General features: G+C 41.5%; 1 protein-coding gene across 19 annotated transcripts in view; it reads left to right on the top strand.

The window, feature by feature from the left end:
• NDRG3 (NDRG family member 3) overlaps positions 1-24685 on the top strand; it is a 66593-nt gene that overhangs the window by 26098 nt on the left and 15810 nt on the right. For 18 of the 19 annotated variants that reach the window (XM_081560202.1, XM_081560195.1, XM_081560193.1 and 15 more), the window contains 6 exons: positions 7675-7780; positions 8793-8913; positions 11410-11472; positions 12708-12768; positions 13769-13855; positions 15572-15628. In XM_081560202.1, the coding sequence (XP_081416328.1) occupies positions 7675-7780; positions 8793-8913; positions 11410-11472; positions 12708-12768; positions 13769-13855; positions 15572-15628 (495 nt within the window). Of the gene's footprint in view, positions 1-3771; positions 3943-7674; positions 7781-8792; positions 8914-11409; positions 11473-12707; positions 12769-13768; positions 13856-15571; positions 15629-24685 lie in introns of those variants that run through there. The other variant, XM_081560213.1, reaches the window with a different exon arrangement.

Below are 24685 nucleotides of genomic sequence, written 5' to 3'. Positions count from 1 at the left end.
ATGGTAAAATGTTGTGGGGGGGGAATCAATGTTTAATTTTACAAAAAAGTACACAAAACTGTTTTTCATTTTTAAACAACTCTCTCCATGGACATTTCCACATGTGCACACACACTTATTATGAAGTTGTAATCACTATGTTTGTATAAATATCATCATCATTATTTCTCACATATTTCTAGAACTTCATGTGTAGTGTTTAATGTGTGCATATCACATGAGTAAATATGCTGTATGTTTAAAAACAATTCTTGTGTATAATCAAATTTAGAAAATTCAGAAAAGTGTAAAACTAAAGGTTGCCTATCTATAATCCTGTTACCTAGAGATAGCTGTATTTTATTATATTTCTTCCCAGTTTTTACTTCTGTATTCTGGTTATCAAAAGAGTACATGCTCATAGTTGAAGAGTTGGAGAGCATAGAGAATTATGAAATAGCTAGAGAAAAGCTCAAAATCCTAGAACCCAGGGACAGCCATGTTGCTGTGTTTAGTTTGAGATATGTTTGTGTGTATATAGTGTTTTTAATAATTTTTAAAGTTTATTTGATTGGTCACACTGGATGTACAGTTATATATTTCCTTTTCTGACTTAATATTAGAACACAATCCCATTTCCATATCATTTTTCAGCTCTCATAAAAACAGTCTTTAATGGGGAATTCCCTGGCAGTCCAGTGGTTAGGACATGGCACTTTCATTACATGGGCCTGTGTTTAATCCCTGGTCAGGGAACTAAGATCCTGCAAGCCACATGGCACAGCCAAAAAGAAAAAAAAACTCTAATGGCTGACTATTATATCCTCATATAGCTATCCCATCGGAGAAGGCAATGGCACCCCACTCCAGTACTCTTGCCTGGAAAATCCCATGGACAGAGGAGCCTGGTAGGCTGCAGTCCAGGGGGTCACGAAGAGTCGGACACGACTGAGCGACTTCACTTTCACTTTTGACTTTCATGCATTGGAGAAGGAAATGGCAACCCACTCCAGTGTTCTTGCCTGGAGAATTCCAGGGATGGCGGAGCCTGGTGGGCTGCCGTCTGTGGGATCGCACAGAGTTGGACACAACTGAAGTGACTTAGCAGCAGCAGCAGCATAACTATCCCATGACTTAACTATTCCATTATTTTTGGAAATTAGATTCCTTATAGTATGTTATTATAATTTGTTCAGTTCATTGAACATTTTTCTGCATAAATTTTATATACATGTTGGATTATTTCTTTAGGTGGATTCTTGAACACACTTAAGGCTCCTGGTATATCTTGTCAAGTTGCCTTCCACTTCCATCAGAGGGGCACTCAATAAATATTAATGGAGAGTGAAAAGCTGCTGTCTTCCAGGATATATATTCCTGTAGAAGATGCTGATAATGGGTGAACTCACAAGAATGGAGTTCATATTCCTAGGATAAGACCTGGCTGAGGGCTGGGTAGTTTCATGCTGGCTGTTTAATTGCAGTAGTTCTTTAGAGGACTGATTTATAGAACCCTACTGTGAGGATTGGTTTTTAGTACCACAGTTCAAATGTATATATGTGACTGCCTCTTCTAAAGGGATTTAAACACCTTTAAACTCTCGCAGATCACTTGGTAAATGGGCACTATTACAAAATAAGAATTAAGTGAGGTAAATAACTGGAAGTTGCTTCCACAGAAAAAAGGTGTTTGGAAAGAACTGAAATTCAGCCACCTGCTATAGTCTGTTAGAGAGCTTGACCAGTTCCATGCTCCTCCCTTTGCCTTAAAGGATGTGAATGTGGCCCCAGTCCCCCTTTCAGCCTCTGGCCCTGTTGCCCATTGTTTACTCCACCCCCTCCCCGGAAAACTAGAAGTATTGCTGACCCACCCATACTTCTGCTGCTGCTGCTGTGTCGCTTCAGTCGTGTCCGACTCTGTGCGACCCCATAGACAGCAGCCCACCAGGCTCCGCCGTCCCTGGGATTCTCCAGGCAAGAACACTGGAGTGGGTTGCCCTTTCCTTCTCCAGTGCACGAAAGGGAAAAGTGAAAGTGAAGTCGTTCAGTCGTGTCCGACTCTTAGCAACCCCATGGACTGCAGCCTACCAGGCTCCTCCATCCATGGGATTTTCCAGGCAAGAGTACTGGAGTGGGGTGCCATTGCCTTCTCCGCCCATACTACTACTTTGTGCTTTTCCTTTCTGATGGCCTTTGTTCACAGGTCCTCCCCTCAAGATGCACACCTGCCTCCATTTGGTTTGATTTTTTTTTTTAATTGAAGCATAGTTTATTTACAATGTTGTGTTAATTACTGCTGTGTTGGTTTGATTTTGCTGATTTTTTTGGGAGGGGGTAAGGGAGAAATTGATTATTAAGTTCTAAGGATAGAGGTGACTTTATTTTCATTTGCAGAGAAAAAAGAACCTTATAGATTCTAAGGCCTTTTTATCACCACCCCCAATGTCAGTTCCCTTTCCCCATCACTATTTCTCTGACAAGCTCTGTCACAGCATGGGCCTGATGGCTCCCAAGGCCCCAAATTCACGTCCTTCCAGCTTAGCAGCCTCACAGCCGAGATAAGATCTTTACCTGTAACTTGATGGAAAAGGCCAGGGGAGGAGTCTTGTTGGTTTGGCATGGGTCATGGGTGTGGGGGTCACACTCTCATCCCTGGACTATTACCGTGGCGAAAGATTGGGGTGTTTGAATTGGCCAAATCTGGTCCTCTTCCTACCTGGACTAGATAGTCCATGTTCTGAAGGTGTTCTGGGCTGTTGCATGTAGGTTAGTCATTCACTCTGTTTTTCCTCATTGTTTACTAAGGCTGTTTGAAGAAGATATTGGATTTGGCTTTGAGAAAGATAGATTAGGAAAAAGACAGATTTTTATCTTGACATATTGCAAAAAAAGCTTTCAAATGAAGAGCATGATTTGTGAGAGTTCTGAGAGTGTGGGTAGCTGAAAAGTAAAAGTAGACGTCTGAAAGAATGTTGATTTAACTAGGCTGAAGGATGTGAGAGGTAAGAGGGGAGAGAGTGAGGCTAGAGTTAGGGAAAACATATTACAGAACTTTAAGAAGGAAAATGTCATTTACTCATAGGCAGAAGGCTGAATAATTGTGGAGACAGATTATTTTACTATGGGATTAAATGAAGTCATGCAAATGAACTTTATACCACTACACAGGATAAGGTAATGGGGGTATTATATTAAAATTTCCTATGTAATAAATAACAAAAACTATACCCAGGGATCGTAGAGAGGTCTGCTTATTAGAAACAGAACAAAATTCATACTAATAAGAATGTTGATATTTCTAGAAGTATGTTGTCCTACAGGTTTGCCTAAACTGTTTCAAACTGGCCAGGGAGAGGAAGCAGCACCAACAGGCATGATGTGGTCAAAATTTAAATTCTCAGAGAGGTATGACAAGTCAGATTGTGTAACTCTGGTGATAGCACATTTAACTGAAGGAAAAGGACTTAGATAAAAAGGTGAATATTGGTTATTATCAATTAATGGTAATAACCTAAACTCTTAAAGTATTGAAAACATAAGCTACATCTTTGATGAAGAGGGAGAGGCAGCCCAGGATGGAGAAATGTGCTGGGGACCAGTATGATCTCAGGCTGTTTTATAAACCTGGAGAATAAGGGATCATGCTTAAGAGAGGTGCATAGCCTTGGAGGTGGTAAGTAATCGGAGTGCTGGGGAAGATCTATGACCAGAGCCTATTAGGCACTCTCATTGTGCAGTCACACCCTCTAGAATGCTGGGGCGAATGGTGGGGTAACTAGAGAAACAGCCTGTGCAGCGGATGATCGTTGACTAAAGTGGAAAGGTGGCAACAGCAGCACCCCTGGCCTGACCATTGAATCAGCTCCATAGCCAGGGTCTCTGCACAGTCAGTTCCAGGTGGAGACTTGTTCAAGCCATTCACACATAAGGTCACAAAGGATATATTTACCGGTCCACATGGAGGTGAGTGTCTCCTTTCTTTCCATGTTTCTTTGAAAATGAAGAGTAACCCTATGAGATACTGGTAACCAAGGGTTGCTTCAATGGGACAGCAAGATTGACAGATAGAGCCCAGGAGGTAGGGGCTGAGATCTCCCTAAAAAGTTGAAATATGGCGAGCCAACTTTAACTCTGAATTTCGTCCAGATTATGAAATGATGACAGAGTAATTACTTTTCCCTATTGCCTTGTCTGCTTTTAATATGTCCTGTTTTGCCCCATCTGTTATAGCTCCCTTTTCATATCATCTGAACTTCCCTGACAGCTTGCTATTCCCCACCCCTTCACTCTGCACCCACCTCCCACCTTTCCTGCACACACTATCCCCATTAATTATCAGATCTTGGGAGGTCCTGCTAACCCCAGGGCCAAAGTATAAATTTTTTTTTTTACTCATTTCTCAGCATAGCTGAGACCAAGCTGGAATACTTAAGCAAGACTGTACTGAAAGCTTGGATATGACAGAAAGAAGGCTCCAGCAACTAGATTGTTGGATGACAGATTGTTGCCCGTTCTCTTCAGTTTGGATTCTCCTGTTGTGTCACTCCTCTGGCAGGGGCTGACTCCTCCCTCTCTCTTTACTCTTTCTCCAGAAGTAAGACATGAGAGAGGTCAAAGCCTCCTTAAATTCACTTGCAGAATAGGTCACTGCCCAGAAGGAATCAGGTCTAAAGTTAATGTATGTTCCTTCTCCAAGTTTTTGCACTTTATGTATGTAAACACATACAGTCTATGCAATGTTGCTTTTTAAAAAAATCTGCATATGTAGATCATATATCTATAGAAATCCTTCTGTGCTTCTATTCAGCATTGTTTTTTCAAGATTTTCTCTGTGTATTAATGCTTATAGTTCTAGTTCATTCATTTTTATCTGTATCTCATTATGTGAATAGAGAAAGCAATGGCACCCCACTCCAGTACTCTTGCCTGGAAAATCCCATGGACGGAGGAGCCTGGTAGGCTACAGTCCATGGGGTCGCGAGGAGTCGGACACGACTGAGCAACTCCACTTTCACTTTTCCCTTTCATGCACTGGAGAAGGAAATGGCAACCCACTCCAGTATTCTTGCCTGGAGAATCCCAGGGACGGCAGAGCCTGGTGGGCTGCCATCTATGGGGTCACACAGAGTCGGACACGACTGAAGCGACTTAGCAGCAGCAGCAGCATTATGTGAATATGTCATAATTCCATTTTCAGTTTCCTTATACATGACTGTTTAGACTGCTGTCAGTTTTTTGGTGTTATAAATAAGGCTGCAGTGTGTATGTATATATGTACATATACATATATATATCTGCATATCTTTTTTGTGTGTTTGAGTATGTTTGAGAATTGCCTTAGATTATACGTAAAAGTAAAACTGCTGTAGGGTAGACATTGCTTAACTTTGCTTAAAATTACCAAATTATTCTCCAGAGTAGCTGTTCCTGGTTACTGCCTACCAACAGTGTATGAAAGTTCTTATTTCTCTACACCTTGGCTGACAGCATTATTTGACTTAAAATTTTTTGCCATTTTGCTATATATGAAATTACATCTTATTGAATTTAATTTGCACTTTCCTGTCTGCTAATAGAGTTAATATCTTCCTCCACAATTTTCTTTAAGAGCATCCTATTTTCTTCTTTCTCAGTACTGATTGCAAGCTGTTGTTATGGTTGGTTGGTTGGTTTTTTGTCTGCCTCCCATGTAGAACATAATCTCTGTGAGAACAGGGATCATATCTCTCTTGCTCACTGTTTTGTGCCCAGAGCTCAGCCCAGGGCCTGGTCTTAGGAGTTCGGTAGATGCATAGTTGTTTAGTGAAGGAGCCTGGTGGAGAGGTTCCTCACTGCCTGATGCTGTGTGTTAGTCTCTCAGTCATGTCTGACTCTGTGTCCCCATGACTGTAGCTGCCAGATTCCTTTGTCCATGGAATTCTCCAAGTGAGAATACTGGAGTGAGTTGCCATTCCCTTTTCCAGGAAGTCTGACATTTACCACACAAGAAATGCTCATACAGCAACAGGAATTTGTGTCTCTATATTCCTCCATCTAAACCCTGTACTTTATTTCATAGCCAGCTCACAGTACCTGATTCTCTCCTTCATTTCTTATTTCCCCTTTTTAAGCCTTTGAATAGGAGGTAGCAAGCAGTAATAGAGAAGAGCAGAAATACTGAGTCATTTGTGATTTGATTTGATAGAGATATCTGCTCCAGCCTGGGACCTATGATTTGAGATGCGCTGATGTTCAACTAGTGTAAAATTGGTCTGTGCTCAACATGAGAGACGAAACCAAGGCTCCGATGAGGTTTATTGTTAGGTTGGAAGACCTTTGCCTTTGTTGAGATTCTTACTAACCGTTTGTCTCATCTACCGTAAGACTTCCTGAGATGGATACAGACTTTGTCAGCAAATATTCACTAGGCGAGGCATGATAATGTATAGACATTGAAGAAGACTAGGATAAATTTCAGTCACTTTTCCTACAGAGTCTTTATTTTCCACCTAGCCACTCTTAGCACTATCCCAGCACCTCTGACTGCATCTTGTCCTGGCTTTATTCAGTTCCTGAGCTCTACTCTGATTACATCTTAAATTTTACTCATTGCCTTGGTTACGATCCTTTGGGATGCAAGGAACAAACCCACCCAAATAGCTTAAACCAGAGGCAGTCCAGAGATGTCTCAGAACTTGATGGCATACACAGTTGGAATCAGGAATCAGAGCAGTAGAAATGCCTATTATAAGCTCCCAAGTTTACTTCTCTTTTCAAGAGAAGAACCAAACTAAGGATGGAATCTCTTAGTCCCAATTACACATTCTTAAGGAGGGACTTAGCATGGACCAAATGTTCACCTGACTCCAGTGAACCATGGCTATAAGGTTACAGTCTGCAAGCCAGGTGACCAAGAGCGTTTCCTGCGCTGTATGGATGACACAGAAGGGCAACTCCCAGGGAACGGGAGAGACTTTTTAGACACATTCATAGGTGCTACCGAATTTATCAATTGCTGAACATACATTTAGAGGATCTGAAACCTCTGCCTTTTTCCGCAGCACCTTCTTCATATCTTCTGCTTCCTTCACTTGCCTTTCTCCAGGTCTTACCTGGCTTCTTATTCAACTTGCTGATCTCACCATAGCCAGTTGTGAATATATTCTTAGCAGATACCCTGGCTTCCCCCACTTAAGAAAGTGAACTTTGTAGATAAGGTGCATTTTTTCTTCATTTGTTTGTTTATCTGGAAGGAATTAACAAGTAGGAGTATCCTGTGTAACATAACATCTCTCTAGTAAGCTTATCGGAGAAGGCAATGGCAACCCGCTCCGGTACTCTTGCCTGGAAAATCCCATGGACGGAGGAGCCTGGTAGGCTGCAGTCCATGGGGTTGCGAAGAGTCGGACACGACTGAGCGACTTCCCTTTCACTTTTCACTTTCATGCATTGGAGAAGGAAATGGCAACCCACTCCAGTGTTCTTGCCTGGAGAATCCCAGGGACAGCGGAGCTTGGTGGGCTGCCGTCTATGGGGTTGCACAGAGTCAGACACGACTGAAGCGACTTAGCAGCAGTAGCAGCAGCAGTAAGCTTATGGTTCAGTGACATGTCCTGCCCCAGCTAGTGGGAAATAGTGGTGAATCGGGTATCGTAAAACTTCAGCCTGGGCAGTCCGTTCTGCCCTTGCTGAGACCTTTACGTTCTCTTGTTACAGGAACATGATATAGAGACAACTCACGGAATGGTCCACGTCACTATCAGAGGCCTGCCGAAGGGAAACAGACCAGTCATTCTGACATACCATGACATTGGCCTCAATCGTATGTATTTGATTTTATACCGTTCTTTTTGTTATAACACATGATCTTTGTACATTTTTTAAAAACACAGAAGAAACCCCAGTATTCTAATAGAACATAGGTTTTCTCCTCTCTGCCTTATCCTTGTTGCTACTTGTGTTAATGGCAGAATTGAAGTTCCTGGAAAGTATGCAGCTGAGTGTATTTTGGTGAATGCTGGGATGATATCTCATTTTGTGTCACATCTGTTAAAGGACTGAAGATTATATGATAGACTGGTTACGAAAGTAGGGTTGAAATCAGTTGGGTTTTTTTTAATCGCTACTCTGGGTTTTTTCATATTTCAGGTTAGAAAATTTAGAATGTGAGCTTATCTTTGTTATGAGCCCTACAATGAGTTAGTAAAAGTATTCTTGCTATAGCCTGTCCTTGATGACTCTAAATGGACTTTTCTAGGTGGTAATATAAGATTCTGGCCTTAGCCCCGGGTCCACGGAGTCCACATTACATGTGTTTCTTCTGTACTCCTCTGGCTGTCAGAGGTGACCTGCATTTGAAGTTACAATCTAGTCCTGGAGCTTTTGAAAAGGGATTGAAGCAGTAAGCCCTCCCTGCACCTTAGCAATTTTGCCACGAGAGAAGTTTTCCACATGGTGAATGTAAGCAGCAAGAAACTCACTTTAGCCAGGCTCCTGGGATATGGTCAGTATCTCTGTATCAGGTAGGGAATAAGATACATGAAAAATTACAGTGTTATGGGTGTAAGATTGTTTTGTGAAACACCAGGATTGGCTTCCACTCTGTAGATGTTCTGTAGAATTGAGGATTGATTAAATGTTCTTTTCAAACCGTTGAGACGTCTGGTAGTCAGCCTTTAGGGCAGCTTGAGTTAGACAGATTGTTCAGATACTTCATTTTAGTGAAATAGCGGTTAAAAAGGAGTAGGAGAGGACGATGATATGGAATTGATTGAATAGAGGAAAAGTGAGGGGAAATGAAGAGCTTGTGACTTACTAGTGTTTTGCTGTTACAGATAAATCCTGTTTCAATGCGTTCTTTAACTTTGAGGACATGCAGGAGATTACCCAGCACTTTGCTGTCTGTCATGTGGATGCCCCAGGCCAGCAGGAAGGTGCACCCTCCTTCCCAACTGGGTAAGGCCACAAGCGAGACCCTTCTGGAAAACAGGCACTCAGAGAGCAAAGCTACAGTGGGAGCACCAGCCACGTGCTTCCCTCCAGGCTGGTTTTTAGCACAGCCTACAGGTTATACTTGTCAACCAACCATCCAGCTGCTTTCTCTCCTCGCTCTGGGAGAACTGTCATGGACAGTCTATTCAGGAAGACTGTATGTTTTCCTATATCCAGGAATGGCCCTCCATAAATGGGAGCCAATCACAAGACATTCATGTCTGGAACACCCACTTCTTACTGTCTTCTATCTGTCCCTTTCTTCATCTGTTTTAAACCTGTCATTTTTTTTTTTTTAATATTCATTTTATTATTTCTGTTAAATAGTAGGTGAATAATTGCACTAAAATTTGAAAATTGTGAAATGCTGACAGTTTCCCATTCTAGCTGGAAATAGATTCCAACAACTTATTTCAGTAATTATTTATTAAAGACTGCTGCTGTGAGGGTGGGACGTTCTGGGAGAACAGCACTGAAACATGCATATTATCATATGTGAAACAGAACACCATTCCAGGTTCGATGCATGAGACAAATAAATGCTCAGGGCTGGGGCAATGGGATGACCCAGAGGGATGGGGCGGGGAGGGAGGTGGGAGGGGGGTCCAGGCAGGGGAACCCATGTAAACTCATGGCTGATTCATGTCAATGTATGGCAAAAACTACTACAATATTGTAAAGTAATTAGCCCCCAACTAAAATAAATAAGTTTATTAAAAAAAAAAAGACTGCTGCTGCTAAGTCGCTCAGCCGTGTCCGACCCTGTGCAACCCCATAGACAGGAACCCACCAGGCTCCCCCGTCCCTGGGACTCTCCAGGCAAAAACACCGGAGTGGGTTGCCATTTCCTTCTCCAATGCATGAAAGTGAAAAGTGAAAGTGAAGTCACTCAGTGGTAGCGACCCCATGGACTGCAGCCCACCAGGCTCCTCCATCCATGGGATCCTCCAGGCAAGAGTACTGGCGTGGGTTGCCATTGCCTTCTCTGTAAACCTGTCATTTTTGTCCCCTCCTGGAACTCGCAACTCCCTTGAGACCCAAACTCAGATTTCTCTGAGCTTCCTGAGAGCACCTTCCCCGCCTGACCTTCAGTGTGGTGACAGGAATTTGAATATCAGTGTAATCATTTATTCAGAGAAGCTGCAGTGTCAGATGGAAGTGCATTTGCCTGAACGTGCACATGGAGCTCTCAGTCTCAGCCTCATCTGCTCTGCATGGCTGAGCCCCAGTCTCCCTGACTCTTCCCTGGACAGCATAATTATGGAGGAGACCTTGGGGGAGGAGTGAAACCACAAGCTGTGGAGCGCTCATCCTTCCCCTCTTTGCTTATCTCCAGAACTGCCTTTGCCAGTGATTGCTGTGAAATAGACCGTTGCAGACGAATAGCAGCTAACACTTACACTGTACTCAGACAGTAATCTTGAACACTACATTACATACTTAACCCATTTAATGCTTAAAACCCTATGGGATAGGTTTACTATTATTCCCATTTTACAGGTGAGGATACTAACGCCCAAAGATACTATATACTTTGTCCAAGCCTACATAACAAATAAGCAGCAGAGCTGGGATTTTCACACAGGCGGTCTGGCTCCAGAATCTGTTATTCACAATGCCCAAGCCATTTCTGTCCCTTAAACACAAATTGGCCAATGACAGTTTATATCCAGCAAAATTTAGATACAGGTCCTTTTTTCTGTTTTATGCTCAAATGGCTCAAAAGCATGCCAATGCTTGAAGTGTTTCAAGCAGAGGCAGGCTGACATCCCTGTCAAATGTAGAGCAGATACTGCCACATATGTAGGAAGTTGTCTTAAGATCTCTTTCATCTTTGATGCTACAGTTTATGTGGACACACCCTACTTTTCTTGGATTCTTGGTCTGAGTCAGTTTTGGGCTTGCTTGACCATCTTAGGATCCAGTGGCTTAGATCAGGAACCAAATTCAAAAGCAAATAATAAAGTAGCTGGGTTATTCTAAGTGAAACAAATCAGCCTTCATGATAAGAGCCCAGGATTTGTGACCGTGTGCTCTAGGCCCATTAAAGGTTTGTTTACTTTTGCACTTAGCTGCCTAAACATAGCAGCAGACCAAAAGCCACTTCCTGAGTTGACTCTTACTTACTGCTAGAAGTTTACTGAACCTGAATCCCAACTGAAGTAGTTATTTGGGGATTAGAAATAACTAAGAACTCTGTGGGCTTCCCTTATGGCTCAGCTGGTAAAGAGCCCGCCTGCAATGCAGGAGACCAGGGTTTGATCCCTGGATTGGGAAGATCCCCTGGAGAAGGGAACAGCTACCCACTCGAGTATTCTGGCCTGGAGAATTCCATGGACTAGTCCATGGGGTCGCAAAGAGTCAGACACGACTGAGAGACTTTCACTTTCAAGATAACTGTTCTAGTGATTGGGAATTGTGAGTGCATTCCAACTCAGGAGGTATCCTTCTGGATTTCAGGTACCAGTACCCCACCATGGATGAGCTGGCCGAAATGCTGCCTCCTGTTCTCACCCACTTAAAGTGAGTTCATTCTGCAATTCTTCATGTGGTTTTTGTTTTTCAAAAAACACTTTCTGCTATGTGTCTGATCTGGGTGCTATGATGGTAATCAAAACAGTATGGTCACTACCGTTGTGAAATGTGAAGCTTGCATTTTGATATGGAAAATAATTAACAACAGGTAAACAAACAAATAGTCCCAGCTTTCATGCTGTAGAAGAAATCAGTAGGGATGTGTGATAGAGAATAAAAGCAGGCTCTACCAGATATGGGTAAGTGAGGAATACCTCTCTAAGGAGTCCTGTAGGTTAAGACCTGGAGGATAAAAAGGAGTTACCTAAATAGAGAGCCAGGGCAAGAGGATTCCAGACAGAAGGAATATGTCCAAAAGGCCTGACCCAAGTGAGCAAGTGGGAGAAAAGCATAAGATGAAATTGGAGAAATAAAACAAGAACCAGATTATGCAGATCTGACAGATCAGGTGAGACTTCAGGATTTTATTCAAAAGGCAAAGAAAAACACTGAAGAGTTTTATGCAGGGGGGTGCTATCTGATTTAGTCTTTTAAAATGATCACTCTAGATATGTAAACTGCACATCAATAAAACCATTTACATTTTTCTTTTGATTACTCTAAAGACTTCCTGGCAATCCAGTGGTTAAGATTCCATGCTCCCAACGTTGGGGCACGGGTTCGATCCCTTGTCAGGAAACTTAAGATCTTGCATGCCGCATGGCACAGCCAAAAATAAATAAATACTGCCAAAAGGAACCTTTAAAAAAAAAAAAAAAAAGATTAGCTGTGGAGAGAATCTCCACAGGTTTAGAGAGGGGTAAAAGAGAAAAAGCAGGGGACCAGTTAAACTATTACAACAATCAGGCAAGTGATATTGATAGCTTGGCACTAGATGCTTCCCAGAGGATGGAATGGAGTAGGAGAAGGCAGATGGAAGGACTGTGAAGGTGACTGTAGGACCTGCTGATGGGTTGAGTGTGGAGGTGATAGGAGAGTGAGCTGTCAAGGATGACTCTCCATGTTTTAGTCATATTTCACATAATCTTTAAAATCAACTTAGAAGTCATCATATCATTGTTTCATAGATAGGGAACCCAGGCTTAGGAAGTTAATGAAACCTAACCAAATTCTCCATCCTGTAAGCATCAGAGCCAGATTTGAATCCAGTTGTATTCTTTCCGTTATGCCATGCTCCCTTCAAATGAGTTAACCCTATTCGTATTGGTCTGTTCCATTTACAGTCTGAAAAGCATCATTGGGATTGGAGTTGGAGCTGGAGCTTACATCCTCAGCAGATTTGCAGTAAGTACATGGAGGATTAGTCTCAACACCCTTGAGGCACTGCCTAGGTCACAGCTCTTACTGCTGTGTTAAATGAAAAGGAACTGTTGTGGATCTTATGTCTGTTTTTCTATAAATTCTGTGCACAGATACAGGTTTGTATAAAGCCTTGCTTTGTACTTCTAGCACCTAAAAAAATAAGAGATGTAGGCAGGATATCATCAATAAAAAATAACTCTCAGAGAACATTTAGAGTGGAATTTCTTACAGCCATTAAAATTTTATAAGACGAGCTTATGATATGTAATTCACATATATTACAACCTTCACAAAGAGGTTAGAATACAGATTCAGGTAAAGTTTGTCATAGGCATAGGAAAGAACTGGAAGAAAACATACCAAAATACTAAGATTGATGATGTGTAATTAGATAATAATGAGATTTTATTTTTTGCTTTTCATAATTTCTCTGTTTATCACATTTTCTATAGTGAGCATAATCAGAGGGGAAAAAGTAAGCTGGAACGTTTTTAGTTTACATAGAAATGTTTTTAATGATTTTTCCCAAATGCCTCCTGGTTGATAGGGCAATCTTCTGAGGGTGGTATTACCTCTTCATGTGGTTTTAGAAAAAACATAAGAAGTTGCTATTGAGGACAGTCTAAGCCTTAACAGCCCCTTATGTCATGTAGTCCCAAGGGCACTGCCCAGGAGGGTAGACCCACCCTGAGCTAAACAGCTGTGGAGATAGCTGTGGCTGCCCTCTGCTGTGGAAATAAAAACCATCTCCCCCATAGATCCTTGCAAGGCAAGGTCATTTGATGGCAATTTAGAAAGCTGGTTTTCCAGATGCTGAGTTAGATTTATGGAGCTGTTTTTCTAAACATCCTCCCTAGCACCTCTCTGACCTTTTTTTTTAAATCTGAGACATCCAGGCCTAGGAAGAGTTGACTAACCATACTCCAGTAGTTGTAGAAGCTGAGATTTGGGCTCTCATACTGTTGTCTTTGTCTCGTTTCAGCTCAGTCACCCAGAGCTTGTGGAAGGTCTTGTGCTCATTAATGTTGACCCTTGTGCTAAAGGCTGGATTGACTGGGCAGCTTCCAAAGTAAGACCAAACAGTATCCACTGGCTCATCCCTTAGTCCCTTCTCAAAATGGCTTATCTGTTTTTTAATTTTTTCATTCATACAGTTAAGGCAAGAAGTCTTAAGTATACAGCTTGGTATGAATATTTACACACATAATCACCACTCAGTCAATATACAGAATATTTCCAACTCGGCCCTTAATACTTCCTCCCTTTCCCAAAAAGAAACCATCATTCTGGTTTCTATTACCGTAGATTGATTTTATATATTCAGAATAATAGATGTGTTCTTTCATATCTTGCTGCTTTCATTCATCATTGTCATCAATGGAATACTATGCAACTGAAAAATTATGGGGTTTTTTTGTTGTTGTTGTTTAGGGAAATGAGAAAATTCTCACGCTTAAAAAACAATAAAATTTTTTTAAATACATACATGCATAAAAAAAGAAGGAAAATGCTACTAGTAGTATATCTTTGGTTGGTAGCATTATAGATGATTCTTATTTTTATTTTATATATTCTATATTTTCCTAATTTTGCTTTGCTTTTATAATTATTTTAAAATATTAAACTGTTCCACCTACCAGCAGACCAGATTCTCAAAAGTTGATCTATTCTTCCCCACCTTTAACATCCAGAGAAATGATATATTTCCTAGCTTTGGATGAAATATATCAACATTGCTTTTGCCAGATATTATGGAAATTCTTTCTTACAACTGACTTCAATTTTGTTCTAATTCCTGTCTAGTATGTGGGTACATTAAAACTTACATGAACACTCTTAATACCATGATATAATCTAGTAAACATTCTTATAAAGCTTTAGAATGACATGATGAATATTAAATAGGTTATTAAATGATGAAATGAAATAGGTTATTAATTCTAATTATCTTTAATTTATAACCTGTGGATCATTGATAACCCAGGTGAAGATTGCTGGGCTTCTTTCTTACTCCATCTTTCCTGGACTACCTGATCCTGCTCCACCCATAACTGCGTCTGTCTCCCTTATCTCCTCTTCTCCATCTCCACCTCCAACTCGGTACTTTACCTCTGCGCCAAGTCCACAGTAGGAACTGAGCTTAAAATCAACAGAGAAGGTTTAAGGGAAATCAGCAACATAATTTGAGTTGGAAATTTTTCTGAAAATAGACTAACAGGCTGCAGATTTACACAGATTGATGCATTTATTAGACTGCGATGTGCATAGCTTTGACGTGGGGAAAATGAAGAGAAAAGCTTTCAAAACGCAAGAACATTCTGTAAACATAGCAGTTTCCTCCCACTGCTTGAAATGAAGATAGCAAAAACTAGAGGAAAGAAAAAAAAATTGCTTTTTCTTTTGGATGACTTGGGAGTGATTGTAAGTCTACCTTATTAAGCATAAATCCAGTATAAATGCAGAAACACAGGTAGAAATTAAGTAGCTCTAGCTGTGTGCTCTAGGTCCCACGTTCTCAAAGAAGGAACAGCCAGCATTTCTTCTAGCCACCTATTTCAAAGTAGGCTATATTATTACCCCAGAAGGAAGATTTCGTTTTTTCCTGACGTCTTTCTTGTTCTCAGGTTTCTTAGGACCACCATCTCACGAAAATGTGTGACACTGAGTTGTGTTTTTTGTATTTTTAAGCTTAGCATATTTACAAGAAAGTGCACTAATAAAGTGGACAGATTGATAAAATTTTACCCATGCTCACTCCCTTGACACAAAGTTTTTATCTTTTTAGCTCTCAGGCTTGACAACCAACGTTGTGGACATTATTTTGGCTCATCACTTTGGGCAGGTAAGTGCCTATTCCAGCCAGGAGAGGGGTATGTTTATTGGCTTGTGTATAAAGTCTTATTCACCTCAGGAAAGAAAGGGTTCCCTGGAACTCACTTGATTGCACTGGGTTAACACTTTCAGTGCCGTGGGATATGCACATGGCACCCACCAAAGGCCAGTCTTAGGGGAGAGCATTAACTCAGTGCCACCCAGCTCTTGGCGTTTAGAGAGATGAGAGAAGGCAGCTCCCACCCCACCCCCACCCCGTTCCCTGTAAGCCGCATGCCATCTGTTCCTGTTTGACGATATCACGTGCCTCTCCAAGCTTCTTTAGAGCCATAATGAGGTCTGGGAAGAAGGGCTGCACAGAAATAGAGATTTCAGAGAAGATAAGAAACAAACCAAAAGACACCACGAATGTTAGTGCTAAAAGAACCTTTTGTTCAAATCCCATGTCTTACTGGTAAGGAAACTGAAGTCTGTAGAGGAAATGACTATTATGTGGATAGCTGTTGGGTGAAAGAGGTCGGGACCCCAGTCCTCTTTTCAGAAAGTAAGTTGAGTAACAGAATTCCTGTACCAATTACAGTGTGTTTTTTCTTAAACTACCAAAGAATTCTCAGACAGCAGCTGGATGTCCTGCAGTTCAGCTCGATGACATTGTCTACCTGAAGATCGGTCAGATCCTGCAGATTAGAGCTGAGTGCCAGTCACAGAGCCGCCACCACTGCTCCCTCTCCCCCCACTTTAGCCACTCCAGGTGGTCACCTATGCTTCTGACCAACCAGCTATAGAGCTGAGGTTCCAACAGCCCCCTCCATGGGTCCAATTTGTTTTCTAGAGCTGCTCACAGAGAAACACTGTATTTACTAGATTGGCTTATTATAAAAGGACCTAACTCAGGAACAGCTGAATGAGAGAGATGCACAGAGCAGTTGTATGGAAAGGGGCAGGGAGCATCCCTGTCCTCTAGAATGCCCCAGTCTCCCAGAGTGGCCATGCATTCCCCAACCTGGAGGCCCTCCCACACCTGTCTTTTGGGGCTTTATGTCGGCTTTGTTACAGACACGTGATTATGTGGCAGTCAATTCAACATTCACTTCCTTTACCCCCCTGCCCCTGGAGAGAAGGGCAGGGTAGGGTTGAAAGTTCCAGCCCCCTACTCACAGGGACTGGTTCCATGTAGAAGTTACTTAGGGGCTTTCCTAAAATCCCATCTTTAACCAAAAAAGATCCTTTATCAGTCTCATCGCAAGGTTTTACAAAGCTCTGTGCCAGAAGGGGTATGAAGACCAAGTATATGTTTCTTGCTATAAATCACAGCATCACAGATGACCTGTGAAGGAGTGAGGGAATGAATGAGCAATGAGTGTGGAGAGCTGTGAGGTGTCTAGAATTGGGATGAAAACTATAAGTACTAGTAATAATGCACAACTGTCACCTATGTATTAAAGGAAAATGGTCAGTGTGGAGAAAATTAACATTTACTGAGTATTCATTCTGTGTAAAGTACTTTGACAAGTACCTTTTAGGCACAAACTCAGTTATTTTTTTCACACGGTTCTGTTAAACTTATTTTAAGATGGAAAAACTGAGGGCCAGAGAGGGAACATAATTGTCCAGCTAGCAAGTGGTCTGAATCCAAATCAGGCTCACTCCAAAGTCCATAGTTTTTTCTTTCATTGAGATTGTATTTCATCAAAATTACAAATTCACATATATATTTTTTTAACATTTAAAAAGATTTATTTCTTTATTTGTGGCTGTGCTGGGTCTTTGTTGCTTTGTGCGGGCTTTCTCTAGTTACGGTGAGCGGGAGCTAGTTTGTTGTGGTGCACGGGCTTCTCATTGTGATGGTTTCTCTTGCTGAAGCATGGGCTTCAGGAATTGAAGCACACAGGCTTAGTTGTTTTGCAGCATGTGGCATCTTCCCAGACCAGGGATCAAACCTGTGTCCTCTGCATTGGCAGGCAGATTCTTTTCAGTTGTGCCACCAGGGAAGTCCTCACATATATTTTAGAGCAGAGGAGTTCTGCAGGGCTTAATACAAAGACTCTGTTACTTACCCCATTTCTGCTTCTTAGAAGTAACCACTTTAATTCTTTTAGCAGATTCTTTTGGGTTTTGCCTCATTAAGTAAGGTATTATTTATATATAATAAAGGACACAAATCATAAGTACATCTCAGTGACCTTTTATACATATACTCATGTCCGTCCATCCTAAGTCACTTTAGTCACATCCAACTCTTTGTGACCCTATGGAGCCTGGCAGGCTCCTCTGTCCATGGGAGTCTCCAGGCAAGAATACTGGTTGCCATTTCCTTCTCCAGGGAATCTTCCTGACGCAGGGATTGAACCCGAATCCCTTATGTCTCCTGCATGTCCAGGCAGGTTCTTTTCCACTAGCGCCACCTGGGAAGCCCATACTCTCACGTAACCATCACCGAATCAAGATACAGAACATTTCCGTCATCTCAAAAAGGTTCCCTCATGCCCTTTCCTAATCACTAATTCCCCTCCCCAAGCGAGTATTCACTATTCTGTTACCTCTATAGATTATCTTACCTGTTCTTGAACTTCATATAAATGTAATTACATAGTGTACACTCTAATGGGTCCAGCTTCTTTTGCTCAGTATAGTCTTTGAAATTCAAACCTGTCTTCCTATGTATCAGTAGTTCATTCTTTGATTCTGTGTAGCAGTCCATTGTTATATACCATGAATGTTCTTATGAGCATTTGGGTTATTTCCAATATTTTGCTTTTGTTTTGCTATTATGAATAAAGCTTCTATGGACAGTCTTTAGTCAGATCAGTTCGGTCGCTCAGTCATGTCTGACTCTTTGTGACCCCGTGGACTGCAACACGCCAGGCTTCCCTGTCCTTCACCAACTCCCGGAGATTGGTCAAACTCAAATCCCTTGAGTCGGTGATGCCATCCAACCATCTCATCCTCTGTTGTCCCCTTCTCCTCCTGCCTTCAATCTTTCCCAGAATCAGGGTCTTTTCCAGTGAGTCAGTTCTTCGCATCAGTTGGCCAAAGTGTTGGAGTTTCAGCTTCAGCATCAGTCCTTCTAATGAATATTCAGGACTGATTTCCTTTAGGATTGACTGGTTGGATCTCCTTGCAGACCAAGGAACTCTGAAGAGTCTTCTACAACACCATAGTTCAAAAGCATCCATTCTTCAGTGCTTAACTTTCTTGATGGTCCACCTCTCACATTCATACATGACTACTGGAAAAACCATAGCTTTGACTAGATGGACCTTTGTTGGCAAAGTAATGTCTCTGCTTTTTTTTTTTTTTGAAACATGAAAGATTATTTTATTTTTTCTTTCTTTTTTTTTTAATAAATTTATTTATTTTAGTTGGGGGCTAATTACTTTACAATATTGTAATAGTTTTTGCCATACATTGACATGAATCAGCCATGGGTTTACATGTGTTCCCCTTCCTGGACCCCCCACCCACCTCCCTCCCCATCCTATCCCTCTGGGCCATCCCATTGCCCCGGCCCTGAGCCCTTGTCTCATGCATCGAACAAGGAATGGTGTTCTGTTTCACATATGATAATATACATGTTTCAATGCTATTCTCCCAGAACGTCCCACCCTCACCTTCTCCCTCAGAATCCATAAGACTGTTCTATGCATCTGTGTCTCTTATTCTGTCTCGCATATAGGGTTATCGTTACCATCTTTCAAATTCCATATATATGCATTAGTATACTGTATTGTTGTTTTTCTTTCTGGCTTACTTCACTCTGTATAATAGGCTCCAGTTTCATCCATCTCAGTAGAACCGATTCAAATGTATTTCTTTTAATGGCTGAGTAATATTCCATTGTGTATATAATATGCTGTCTGGGTTGGTCATAGCTTTTCTTCCATTGAAGAAAAAGCTTTTCTTCCGTGAACATTGTTATATGTGTCTTTATGGACGTAAGCCTCAGTTCTCTTCAATTGTCTTTGCCCCTATCTCTCTAAATATGCATGTATTTCCACCTGTTGGGTTTTCAGTTGTAGGCATTATCTTTGGCATTCCATTATGAAAGATGATTTCTCATATTCACACATACACCAACGCCATGACCCTCATTTATGTTTTCTACTACTCCATCCTTCCAATATAACATGATTTGAATTAGATAAATTTCCAGCATTTATACTAGCATGTAAATGTAATTCAGAGATGAGCCATAACAGATTTCTTTTTCTGTACATTTCTCCTTTACTAAGTGACAGTGTTAGAATTTTTAAATAAAGGATACCAGGGGTACACTGTAAGGTGATAGTGGCAGGAAAGCACTGCTATTTTTATTTTAATTTTTTCTTTTTGCTGCACTGCATAAGGGGCTATTGTTCAAGGACTGAACTCTCACCCCTACAGTGAAAGCAGAGAGTCTTAAACTGGACTGCCAAGGAAGTTCCTGTTCTGACTTTTAAAAATATTTTAGCATAAGAATCAGGACTTGCCATACAGAAGACCTGGTGACACTCATCTCCGCCTCCTTTAGGTCACACTTTCTCCATCATATGGACTGTGTCCAGGGTCCAGTCAGGGGACAGAAGCTACATGCTTTGAGTAGAGAAAATTTCATGTAATATATCAACTAGTAGAAGGTGGCTTAGTTCTTGAAGAGGTGAAAAAGGACTTTGAGGTGTCCAAAAGTAGCAGGTGGAAAAACAGCAGCTATTCCTAGGCTGAGGGGAGGAGAAGCGGGGGATTGGAGGGGGACAGAGAATATAATGGTTGGATGGCATCACCAACTCAATGGACATGAATTTGGACAAACTTCGAGAGATAGTGAAGAACAGGGAAGCTTGGCGTGCTGCAGTCCATGGGGTTGCAAAGATTTGGATACGACTTAGGGACTGAACAACAACAACTCTTAGGCCAAGGGAATGTGGACACTGAAGGAACTGAGGACTTAGTTGAGCCCCCACCACCACGCCTAAGAGTTAGGCCTGTTCACAGGAGGAATGGTTTCCACAGAAAGTACAGCTGGCCAACTGTGAAGAAACTTGCCCAGAGGGTAAGGGCCCTAATTGGTCCACAGAGCCATTCACCAGACGGGGGAGACATTTGTCTAAAATAAGGTCTGAACAGCTGCAGAAGCTACAGAAACTGCAGTTGGATGGGAAAAACCTGGGCCTAGGATGTGACAGCTAGTCTATGAGAATTCTTGAGACCTTGGGCCAGTGGCGCCTGTGCTAAATTTTAAACAAAGGACTAGCGAACAGAAAATATTTTTATTTTTGCCTGTGCTAAGTCTTTGTTGCTTAGTGTAGGCTCTTCGTTGGGGCTCACAGGCTTTCTCTAGTTTCCGCTCACAGGTTTAATTGCCCCATGGCATTTGGGATCCTGGTTTCCTCAGGTATTGAACCCACGTACCCTGCTTTGAAAGGCGGGTTCTTAATCGCTTGACCTTCAGGAAAGTCCCTGTCTTATAACTTTCTTTCTTTTTTTTACTATTTATTTATCTGGCTGCTTCGAGTCTTAGTTGTGGCATGTGGGATCTTTGTTACGTCCTGCAGATCTTTCGTTACGGCACATGGACTCTGCTTGTAGCACACAGACTTAGTTGCTCCTTGGCATGTGGGATCTTAGTTGCCTGACAGGGATCAACCACCTCCCCTGCATTGCAAGGCAGATTCTTAACCATTAGACCACCAGGAAAGTCCCTCTCGTAACTTTCCTGATGGTGTCCTTTGAAGCACAGTTTTTATTTATTTATTTATTTTGGTTTAACCTAATGAAAGTATCTTTTTGTTTTGTTTTATTTCATTTTTATTGGGATATAGTGTTGGAGAAGGAAATGGCAACCCACTCCAGTGTTCTTGCCTGGAGAATCCCAGGGACGGCGGAGCCTGGTGGGCTGCCGTCTATGGGGTCGCACAGAGTCGGACACGACTGAAGCTACTTAGCAGTAGCAGTGTTGATATACAATGTTGTGGTAGTTTCAGGTGTACAGTGAAGTGAATCTGTTACATACATATATCTATATGTCCACTCTTTTTTAGATTCTTTTCCCATATAGCCTGTTACAGAGTATTGAGTAGAGTTCCCTGTGCTGTACAGTAGGTCTTTATTAGTTACCTGCTTTATATATAATAGAAGTGTGTGTGTGTCAATCCCAGTCTTCCAATTTATCTGTTCGCCACCCCTTGTCCCCGGTAACCAGTTTATTTTCTACATGAAACGCAAAAGGTTTTAATTTTGATGAAGTCCAGGCTATTTTTTCTTTTGTTGCTTGTACTTTTGGTGTCGTATCTAAGAAACCATCACTTAACCCAAAGTCATGAAGATTTACAACTATCCTTTCTCTTTAGAGTTTTATAGTTATAGCTCTTAACATTTAGGTCTGTGGTCTATTTTGAGCTAATTTTTTGTACATGGTGTGAAGTTGAAGTCTTAACGTCATTCCATTGAAAATCCAGTTTTCCCAGTACCATTAAAAAAAAGACTTTTCTTTGTCCAGTGAGTTGTCTGGGCTCCCTTGTTGAAAACCAGTTGACCATAAATGTAAGGATTTATTTTGAAAGGCTCATTTTTATCTTACTGATATTTGTCTAGCTTTATGCCGGTATCACAAAAGGGCTTCCCAGGTGGTACAGTGGTTAAGAACTGCCTGCCAATGCAGGAGATGCAAGAGATGCAGGTTCGATCCCTGGGTTGGGAAGATCCTTTGGAGAGGAAATGGCAACCCGCTTCAGTATTCTTGCCTGGAAAATTCGTGGACAGAGGAGCCTGACTGGCTACAGTCTATGGGGCTGCAAAGAGTTGAACACAGTTGAGCAACTAAGCACACACATACACACATGCCCATATCGCAGTATCTTGATTACTATAATGAATTCTATAAAGTGAGAACATCCTCACAATATATACATATTGTGTGTTTAATTAAAAACTTGTGCAGCCACAGACAAGAGGCTGTTACAAGGCTGATGAGTTCATTTAAAATTTAAACAAGTGAATGCATGTATTACTCTTACTGCTTTGAAATGGAAGCATATAAGGTTTCTGTACATTAATAATCTCACCTTCACTAATAAAAATACAATGATAACCCCTTTTTATCTGTCAAATTAGCAGAAGTCAAAAAGAGTGATCATTTATACTAGCAAGGGTGTGGGAAAACAGTATAAATAAATGAGAACGCCCCATATGCCCTGATAAGGAGTGACCTCAGTGCAGAATAGTATGTCTAGCACACTGCAGTTTGTGTTCTAAAGAAATGTGGGTGATGGGGTGCAATTTACACATAACAGCTTTTCCTAGGGAGTTCCATTAGCACTTAAACCAGTTTTACCCCTTTCATACCAGTATTACTTCTGCCCCTTTTTTATCTCAAACTTCTGCTCAAGTTCCTCTTCAGACTTTCAAAGGGGAACTGTAGAGGTCATTTCATCTCTGATTGCGATGTGGTTCATTTGTTGTCCACTTTTCTTAATATCTTCAGCATTTATCAAGCTTCCTTGGAATGGCTCCAGTGCCCTTCGTTCCAGGCACACTCTGATTCAGTTGATCAGTTTCCTACTGTATTGGCTCAGTTTCCCCATGTAGCAGTGAGAATACTCACACAAGTTCTCCTTACCTCGGTTTCCCCACAAGGCTTGCTGGTTGGGGACCTTTGCACACTGCTTTAGATTAACTGACTCTCTCACTACCCCGATACATTTTTTTCCTCCAATGTAAACCCGTTTCCTTCTGCTTAAAACTGTCCGTATTTACTGGTGTATGTGTGTGTCCATATATGTACTGCTGCTGCTAAGTTGCTTCGGTCTTGTCTGACTCTGTGCAACCCCATAGACGGCAGCCCACCAGGCTCCCCCGTCCCTGGGATTCTCCAGGCAAGAACACTGGAGTGGGTTGCCATTTCCTTCTCCAATGCATGAAAGTGAAAATTGAAAGTGAAGTCACTCAGTCGTGTCCGACTCTTAGTGACCCCGTGGACTGCAGCCTATCAGGCTCCTCCATCCATGGGATTTTCCAGGCAAGAGTACTGGAGTGGGGTGCCATTGCCTTCTCCGCCATATATGTACATATATACTTAAATATACAAAAACCTGGCAATTGGTTCTAGTGGCCTCCGAGAAGGCCAGCAAGATAAGGATCATTGGATAATGGGTAGTAAGGAGGGAGATTTTCTTTTTACTGATAGACTCTTGTGTCTCTTGAATTTTATACAGGGCTATAGCCAGTATTTTACAATAATTTTATTTATTGCTTTTTGGCTTCACTGGGTCTTCGTTGCTGCACGCAGGAACTTCTCTAGTTTTAGTGAGCAGGGCTACTCTCTTGTTGCAGAGCACAGACTCTAGAGCCAAGAGCTCAGTAGCTGTGGTACACGGGCTTAGTTGCCCCCCAGCATGTGTAATCTTCCCGGACCAGGGATTGAACCCATGTCCCCTTCATTGGCAGGCAGACACTGCACCACCAGGGAGGTCCCTGTAATAACTTTAAATGGGACATAATCTATAAAAATTTTGAATCAGTATGTGGTACACCTGAAACTAATGTAATGTTATAAATAAACTCCACTGCCTCAAAAAAAAAACCCTGTAATATTGGTAAATAAATGATAAATTGACTTAATCAATAAAATATTAATGGAATGGAATGTGCAGTTCTAGATTGCATATTATTAAATAATAGTATATAAATAGATATTACACTCACTATATTGATGAAAATATAGATAAGTTAATGATACAGATTTATGACTAATAAGAGAAGTGTTACTTTACATTTATTTTATACTTTACAATTCATATAGCATTTCTTATTTAATCTTTAAAACATCCCTATTGGGTAACTGGTTATTATCTTCATTTTACAGACAAGACACTCTCTTTGAAAGTGGCAGAACATGAATAAAACACAGATAAGGAAATTAGGGTTCCAAATGGTGAGGTAACCTCAGTTTTACATCTAGTACTCGAATCCAGGTTGAGTGCAGTTTCCACTGTGCTGCAGAGAAGAGGATTCACAGTATAACCCCAGGTTTTTGTGCTTGACTTGGAGTTGATTACCAACCTTTTCCATCAGATTCCTTGGAGCCCTCATC

Source organism: Giraffa tippelskirchi, chromosome 13, assembly GCF_054371585.1.
Source record: "Giraffa tippelskirchi isolate mGirTip1 chromosome 13, T2T-mGirTip1v1.2.pri, whole genome shotgun sequence".
In the NCBI taxonomy this organism is placed as follows: Eukaryota; Metazoa; Chordata; class Mammalia; order Artiodactyla; family Giraffidae; genus Giraffa; species Giraffa tippelskirchi.
This window is presented reverse-complemented; position numbering and strand designations above follow the sequence as displayed.